Genomic DNA, 8,938 nt, shown 5'->3' with positions numbered 1-8,938 from the left:
TAGCATGAGTCAACACCCGGATGTAAGATCATGCCCGCTGGAGTTCTTATACAAGCGATTCGGGGAAGAGGAATCCTATGATCATCACCACGAGGATTTTTTCGTTAGTAGAGAACAGTGGGAAGAGAAACGAGTACTAGCTTTTGGGATAACTCTGATTAATCTACTCCTGTTTCCGAAAAAGCATGGGAAAGTTACGTTTTCAACAGTCAACATGGTTCAGAGTGTGTTTTTGGGAATTAGAGGAAAAACTCCTACCTTAGTACCCGTTATCATTGCTGACATTTTCGCCGCTATTACTGAATGCCAAAAGAAGAGGGGGTTTTTCTATGCATCCAACCTAGCACTTCAAATGTGGGCCATGGAACATCTGTCAAAAAGAACACTGAATCCGTTGGGATCATGCCTTCCAACAGCAAATTGGGTTGAGTCGCACCGAGAGAGGGTTAGAAAATACTATCGAATAGAGTCTCCGAGTTTGTTTATTCAGGAATTCAATGCTTTGACTTCGGATCAGATACAATGGGTTCTTGATTGGACGAAAGTAAGGGATCCAGCTTTCAGGACAACACAACTTGATTTTATCCCGTTAGCAAGCACTGGTGGATTGATTGCGTATGTACCACAACGAGTTATGAGACAGTTTGGGTATCCGCAGCGAGTGCCGACCATACAAAGGATGGGGAACATCGAACTCAACACAGTCACCGAATGCCAGACCATGGTGCTGGAAGCTTGGGGGAATCTGTGTAGTCTGGACAACCTGCATTTGGACCAAGTGGATAAAGCAGAGCCTAAGGTCGTCTTAGAGTACAACGAATGGATCAAATCAATGATGGAACAAGGAAGAGAAAGGGCATCGTTGGTCCCCCTTAGTCTTGAGGAGCAGAATGAAAAGTTGAGGAAAGAGTTGGAGAATCGTCAGTTGCAGATCATGGTAGCCGATCAAGCATTGGAAGACGCCCGCTCACAATTGAAGAAAGAGGCCAAAAAGACCGAGAAATTGGAAAAGGCATTGAGTGCATTTGATAAAATCCAAGATGAAATTCGGAAACTCAGTATCGGGAGTTCTAGGGAATCCCAACATACTAAATTAGCTAGACATGAGGACTTTGTAAGAATGGTTGGTCGAACCATCAATGAAATTGTAAAGAAGGACTGAGTTTGTCCATATTTTTAATGAAAATTCCTGTTTCTATATTCACTTACAGGTTTGGGAATGGGATTTTATCCCGAAGGTTGCATCATGCTAGGCCTACCCTTGGCATAAAAAGGGTCCCCAATAGGACATGCATCCGAATTGTTTGGATATTTACTAACTCTTGTTTTTTTTTTCCCTTTTTCTTTATTTTACTTTGGTAAAAAGCTAAACGAGAGCTAAAATCTAAAGGCACTTCTTTCCAAATTCTCAGGTAAAATTTTAAACATAGCTTCTCGACGAAGCCCCATTATAACGCGATCCCGGAGTAAGGCCCAAAGGAATCGTGTAGACATGAGTACCCAGCAAGAGTCATCGGAAAAGACCGTTGCAACGACCCAGCCGGAGATTGCAAGTCCCGGGGTTCAGTTGACCGAATTGCTCACTAAATTTGGGGAGATGGCATCTGAAATGGCCGCCCAAAAGAAATTGATCGATGAGCTCGTTAGTAGCGGAGTGCAACCCGAGTCTCCGCCCATCAAACAAACACAATCCGAACCATTTGTTATTCCGCCAATTCAAACCACGTTACCATTTGTTATTCCTCCAATTCAAACCACGTTTGAGGGAACTTTTAACCCGCAATATGCTTTTACTCAAAATCCTCCTTTCTACCCTCCTTATAGTCAAGGATTTCAGCCTCAAAGTGACCCAAACATGCATTTGAACCCACCAGTTTTTTATCAAACCACCGCAGAACCCGTGATACCGGAGCACACTTTCCAAAATAAGCCTGAAATGGGTGAATCTTGTGCTCCAATTGATATGAAGTTGCTCAAACGTCTAGATCGTTTCGATGAATTTATAAGGAAGAGCCAGGGGTTGAATAAGCAGGGAGTCCTGGATTATGATGAATTGTGCCTTTTTCCGAACGTGCAGTTGCCTGAGGGGTTCAAAACCCCTAAATTTAACAAATATGATGGGACGGGTAATCCCAAGACACATCTCCGACTATTTGCCAACAAATTGGGAAAGCCCGTGGACGATGAGAATTTGCCTTTAAGGTTGTTCCCCGAGAGTCTGGAAGGGGATGCGCTTGACTGGTATTCCAACCTGAAATTTGAAGACGTGAAAACCTGGGTTGATTTGTCTAATGCATTTGTGAGACAGTACGAGTACAACTGCGAGTTGGCTCCCACCCGAACTACGTTAGAAGGAACGAAAAGGAAGCCTTCCGAGGACCATAAGACTTATGCCAAGAGATGGAGAAAAGTAGCTGCAAAGGTCGAGCCGCCAATGACCGAGGATGAAATCATACGTACTTTCATAAAGGCCCATGATCCGCCGTACTTCGAAGAGATTTTTCGTATGACCGGATGTTCGTTTGCTGCAATTGTAAATAAACTTGAGGAGTTTGATGACTTTGTGAGAGTTGGGAAGATTGTCAATGTCTCCGCCCTCAAATCTCAGTTGGATGCTTTACAAGGGCAAGGAAGCAATGCGAAAAAGCCGCCGTTCAAAAAGAATGAGGGGGACGCAACCTTTATTTGGAACCAAAACCCTTCGCCTAGACCCCGATATCAACACAATCCAACTTACCAACCACCTTATCATTACTATTCAAACCCGTACCCTGTATATGCTACCAATATCCACCACCCTCGACCTCGCCCAAGCTATCCTAACCCACCTTCAGTTCCTTTTCAAATCTCTCAACCAAGTCCACCCCAAAACCGACCTCGCCCACCATATAATCCAAGATTTCCTCCACCAAATAGACCTGTTTACAACCATCCTCAACCTCCTGAACCTTACAACCGACCACCTAGCCGTACATTCACCAATTTAGGCAGGCCTCTGGACCAATTGTACGACCAGTTGAAGGCCGCCGGAAAAATTGGTACAGTACCCCCTCCTACCTATCCATATGGCATGCCCGCTTGGTATAATCCACAAGCTGTCTGTGCTTATCATTCTGGAGCCCCCGGACATGCCACCTTTGATTGCAAGGCGCTTAAACATAAAATCCAAGATATGGTTGAAGCTGGGGAAATTGTAATTAGGAGAAGGGAGGCACAAGGACCGAACGTAAATAGAAACCCTTTGCCGGAGCACGCTAATATCGTTGGGGTCATTCTGGATGATGCAGAGTATGTGGAACGAGTCAAAAAGTTGGCGAGGGAAGCTGAAGTATTTGGAATCACAGACCAGCCATTTGTCATAGAATTGCCATTTGAAGAGGACGAAAAGCCTTTTATCTTGGATCTCACGCCAGCTGAGAGGGAGGCTTTGGAGCCGGTGGTCATTGAATTCCCGAAACAAGAGCCTGTTTTAAGTCTGCAACAAGTGCCATGGAATTATGATGAACCCGTCATACAGATTGGGGAGAAGTCAATTGCAAAGAAGGAAGTGTCAGTGGTTACCAGATCGGGGAAGATTGCAAGTCCATTTGAAGCTGCCATTCCGATTCGAGCAAACAACTCCGAGCCGCCCGTTAAACCAACAATCACTGAGAAAGAAGCCTTGGATTTCCTTAAGAGGCTTCAGAGAAGTGAGTACAATGTAGTTGAGAAGCTGAGCAAGTCGCCTGCTCAGATATCCATGTTGGACCTGCTCTTTTTATCAGACATGCATAGGGACGCGCTGATTGAAGTATTGACTAAAGCTCAAATCCCTAGGGATATTTCTGTCGATAATTTCTCGCATGTAGTTGGAAGTGTGTTATTCACCAAACAAATTACTTTTTCTGACGATGAATTGCCGGTGGAGGGCATTGGACATAACAAGGCCTTGTACATAGTTGTGAGGTGCAATGGAAAAATGCTGCCGAAAGTATTGATTGACAATGGATCCGCTCTTAATATATGTCCCTGGAGCACTTTGGAAAAGCTAGGACTGCAAGACGTCAAACTGAGGCCTTCAGGGACCATAGTCCGAGGTTTTGATGGAGCGCAAAGAGAGCCAATAGGAGAAATTGATTTGGTAATTGAGATGGGACCCGCCCAGTTTCAAATAGCCTGCCAAGTCATGCACTTTCCTAGTGTTTACAACATTTTGCTTGGCAGGCCGTGGATTCATAAGTCTGGGGCTGTGCCGTCTTCATTGCATCAGTTGCTGAAGTTTGTAGTGAATGACAAGCTGATAACTATATTTGCCGAAGAGAATTGCCTTGTGATCACCGATTCTGGGTCAAAGGAGAATGGAAGCCGCAATGTCACCATGACTCCTCATAGCACGGCTGATATCGTCTCTGTAAGTTGGATCACAAACGAGGAGCGAGCTTTACCAAAGGCTAGTGTCATGATGGCCAAAGAAATGATCCGTGGAGGCTATGAATTTGACAAAGGGCTGGGACGAGATTTGCAAGGAATTCTGAAGCCAGTGGAGATTATTGAGAAAAAGGATTCGTTTGGTTTGGGTTTCCGACCGACTGCTAAGGACATCAGAGAGATGAAGGAGCGCAAGAAAGCGGAGAAAGAAGGAGGGCAAAGGGTTCTTGACATTCCACCCCTGCATTATACTTTCCCACGACCAGCTGAGGTGATCATGTCAGAAATCAACCCAGTTGACGAAATTGAAGCAAGTTTGGCCCAATTGTTCGTTGGGGCAACATTTGAAGATATTGTTCCAGGCGAAACTGAATTTCCTGACATTCCCGAAGGATCCATTCCCAATTGGACAGCCGAGTCCCTGCCCGTTCGGAAGGAGTTTCGGTAAAATGAAAGGGGTTTATCATTCATGTGAATTCATGAAAATACCTTTGCATCTGTAAATAGCCAATGAAAACAATTTCCTTTTTGACTAACGTCTGCACATGTAAATATTGTTAAGTTTTCATTTCCATTTGCTTTCAATCAAAAGGTTTTATGAAAATGCACAAGTTGTTCTTGTCATTGTTGTGTTGTTTATTTTCATATTGCTTGTCCATTTGTTGGTTGTGTGTTTGTTCGCTTATTATCCCACATTCGTTAATTCTTTCAGATGGCCAAAAATAAAATTATTTGATCCTTTGGATATCACAATTCTGGAATTCGATAATGGCAATCTCTATATCACTCACGACTTGGAGGTTTGTGAATCCGAACTCCAAAGCGAGAGTGATAATGAGGAAGTATCCGATTCGTTTGCAAAGGATCTTGAACAATATGAGGAAAAACCGAAACTGAACCTGGAAGAAACAGAAAAGATTAACATTGGAACTGAGGATGAAGTTAAGGAGGTGCAGATTAGTATTCATTTGAATAAGAGCCAGAAAAAGGAGATGCTTGAGTTCTTGACTATGTTCCAGGATGTATTTGCGTGGTCCTATGATGATATGACTGGTATTTCAACTGACGTGGTAGTGCACAGGTTACCCACAGACCCTTCTTTTCCACCCGTAAAGCAAAAATCCAGAAAATTCAAACCAGATATGAGCCTCAAAATAAAAGAGCAAATTGAAAAACAACTCAAAACCAACATTATCATTGTTTCTCATTACCCAATTTGGCTTTCAAACCCAGTCCCTGTTCCAAAAAAGAGTGGAGAGGTGAGAGTTTGTGTTGACTATAGAGACCTTAATAAAGCCAGTCCTAAAGATAATTTCCCTCTACCAAATATTCACATTCTCTTAGACAATACTGCCGGACATGAGATTGAATCCTTTTGCGATTGTTTTGCTGGCTACCACCAAATTTTGATGGCAGAAGAGGATAGGGAGAAGACTGCTTTCATTACCCCTTGGGGTACCTTTTGCTACCGAGTCATGCCTTTCGGTTTAAAGAATGCTGGAGCAACGTATCAGAGGACCATGACAACCCTATTTCATGATATGATCCACCGGGAGATGGAGGTCTACGTGGATGACATCATAATCAAGTCTAAAAGGACGGAGGACCACTTGGATGATTTGAGGAAGCTATTTGAAAGGCTGCGAAAATACAATTTGAAGTTAAATCCTGCGAAATGCGCCTTTGGGGCACCAGCTGGTAAATTGTTGGGTTTCATCGTGAGCAAGAGAGGCATAGAGATAGATCCAGCAAAAATCAAGGCGATTCGAGAGATGCCAGTGCCAAAGACTCAGAAAGACGTGAAAAGCTTCTTAGGAAAGATCAACTTTATTGGGAGGTTCATTGCCCAATTAACGGCCACATGTGAGCCGTTGTTCAAATTATTAAGAAAGAATGTGCCGTTGTACTGGAATGAAGAGTGCCAACAGGCTTTCGACAAGATTAAAGATTATTTGCTGCAGCCTCCGGTCCTGGTGCCACCCAAACCGGGCCGACCATTGATCATGTACTTGTCTGTGCTCGACGGAGCCGTAGGGTGTGTTCTGGGGCAACACGATGACTCTGGAAGGAAAGAACAAGCCATTTACTATCTAAGCAAGAAGTTCACGCAGTACGAGGCTAATTATTCATTCATTGAGAAGAGCTGCTGTGCATTGGCCTGGGCGGCTCAAAAGCTGAGACATTACCTGTTGAGCCATACCACTTATCTTATTTCCCGATCTGATCCTTTGAAGTATCTCCTGGAAAAGCCGATGCTAACTGGACGTCTAGCTAAGTGGCAGATAATCCTCTCAGAGTTCGATATTGTTTTCACTTCACAGAAGGCCGTCAAGGGGCAAGCTATAGCTGATCATCTGGCGGAAAATCCAAGGGACAATGATTATCAGCCACTTCACACCTATTTCCCTGATGAAAAGATCTTATTTGTAGGCGCCACGGACGATATAAGTGAGCAGAGCCCTGAATGGAGGCTTTTCTTCGATGGAGCTTCAAATTCTCTCGGAGCTGGAATTGGAGCTGTTCTGGTTTCGCCCGAAGGAAAACACTACCCTGCCGCTGCCAAATTGCAATTTGCTTGCACAAACAACATGGCTGAGTATGAAGCCTGCATTTTTGGTCTCAAAATGGCTTTAGAAATGGAAATCAAGGAGTTGGTAGCTTTCAGTGACTCAGATTTGCTCGTGCACCAAACTTTGAAGCAGTGGATAACTAAAGATTCAAAAATTTTGCCCTACCATTGTAGTTTGCTCACTTTGGCCAAGCAATTTCAAAATTTGGAGTTCAGACACCTCCCGCGAGCCCGAAACGCATTTGCCGATGCTTTGGCCACCTTAGCCTCTATGATCCAGTATCCAGATGAATTGAAAATTGAACCAATCCAGATTCAACTTCAAGATAAACCTGCTCACTGTTGGGTTGTAGACAAGTCCTCTGACAAAGTTCCTTGGTATAATGATATTAAGGAGTTTCTCAAAACTGGGTCTTACCCTCTGCATGCTGGTACAAAAGACAAGAGTTTTCTGCGTAGAATGGCTTCCAAATTTTTCTTAAATGGTGAAGTGTTGTACAAAAGAACCTCGGATTTGAACCTTTTAAGGTGCATTGATGAAGATGAAGCTCAATATATGATGAAAGAAGTGCATAGTGGCGTTTGTGGACCTCACATGAATGGCCATTTGCTAGCGAAGAAAATCATGAGAACCGGATACTTCTGGCTTACTATGGAGCATGATTGTATAGACTTTGTCCGGAGATGTATAAAATGCCAAATGCACGGTGACATTATACGCGCTCCACCCACTGAGTTGCATAGCATGACCGCCCCGTGGCCCTGTTCAATGTGGGGTATGGACGTGATTGGTACAATCGATCCTCCTGCTTCAAATGGACATCGGTTTATATTGGTGGCGATCGAGTACTTCACCAAGTGGGTTGAAGCGGAGACGTTTAAACATGTGACGAAGAAGGTAGTTGCCAATTTCTTGAGAGATCACATCATTTGTCGATTTGGGGTGCCTGAAACGCTTATCACTGACAATGCCAAGAATCTGAACAATGACATGGTGGATGGACTATGCGAGCAATTCAAGATCAGACACCACAACTCCGCCATTTATAGGCCTCAGATGAATGGAGCCGTAGAAGCCGCGAACAAGAATTTGAAAAAGATTATCCGCAAAATGACTGAAAGGCATCGCGATTGGCATGAAAAGTTGCCTTATGCACTGATGGCGTATCGGACTTCTATCCGGACATCAACTGGGGCAACGCCGTATTCACTGATGTATGGAATGGAAGCCGTATTACCAGCCGAAGTTGAGATTCCTTCGTTGCGAATCCTCATGGAAGCTAAGTTGGGAGAGGCTGATTGGATAAAGCAGCGCCATGAACAATTGACGTCGATCGATGAAAGGCGATTCAATGCTATCTGTCATGGTCAGTGTTATCAAAAGCGTGTGGCCCGGGCTTACAACAAAAAGGTCCATCGGCGGGCATTTGAAGAAGGTGATAAGGTACTGAAGCGGATTTTGTCAATGCAAGATGAAGCTAAAGGCAAATTTGCTCCGAATTGGCAAGGGCCGTTCATTGTCCAAAAGGTATTACCTGGCGGAGCCCTTATTCTAGCAGAAATGGATGGACGAGCATTCCCTCAACCCATCAACTCAGATATGTGCAAAAAGTTTTTCATTTGATCATGCAAATTTTCTTTAGAAATTCATGCAAATGGCGAAATGCAAGTCAGGCCATCTTCTTTTACACTTAAAAAAACATTTTATCTCTACTTGTCCCCTTTGAGCCATCAGAATTGACAAATTTCGTTTGATAACCCCTGAGAATTGCAAACCCCACACTGGGGCAAAATTTTAATTTTGAAAGAGAGATGAGCAAAAGAAAGGGAAAAGAACCCCACACTGGGGCAAATTTAGTTTTCAAAGAAAAATGCAAAAGTGAGGAAAATGCAATGAAGAAAATGCAAAGAGTGAAAATCCGATCAAACTGGGGCAAATTTTCCCCGATTTCGTTCAAAATC

General features: G+C 43.7%; 1 protein-coding gene across 1 annotated transcript; it reads left to right on the top strand.

Annotated features, from left to right (window-relative positions):
* Positions 1 to 1,936: 1,936 nt before the first annotated feature.
* On the top strand, positions 1,937 to 8,600 carry LOC113750508. Its single transcript, XM_027294475.1, has 4 exons — positions 1,937 to 2,088; positions 2,203 to 2,625; positions 3,202 to 4,824; positions 5,231 to 8,600. Exons 1-4 carry the CDS (start codon positions 1,937 to 1,939, stop codon positions 8,598 to 8,600), a joined length of 5,568 nt encoding a protein of 1,855 aa, XP_027150276.1.
* Positions 8,601 to 8,938: the final 338 nt, after the last annotated feature.

Source organism: Coffea eugenioides, chromosome 10, assembly GCF_003713205.1.
Source record: "Coffea eugenioides isolate CCC68of chromosome 10, Ceug_1.0, whole genome shotgun sequence".
NCBI lineage: Eukaryota > Viridiplantae > Streptophyta > Magnoliopsida > Gentianales > Rubiaceae > Coffea > Coffea eugenioides.
Note: the sequence above shows the minus strand (reverse complement) of the source record. Positions and strands in the feature narration are given on the sequence as shown.

Coding starts and splice junctions, on each gene's coding strand:
- LOC113750508 (XM_027294475.1), top strand. CDS start 1,937: ATGGGTGAATCTTGTGCTCCAATTGATATGAAGTTGCTCAAACGTCTA. Junction 2,626..3,201: donor CAGTTGGATGCTTTACAAGG/GCAAGGAAGCAA, acceptor AATTGTAATTAG/GAGAAGGGAGGCACAAGGAC. Junction 4,825..5,230: donor ATTCCCAATTGGACAGCCGA/GTCCCTGCCCGT, acceptor CGAACTCCAAAG/CGAGAGTGATAATGAGGAAG.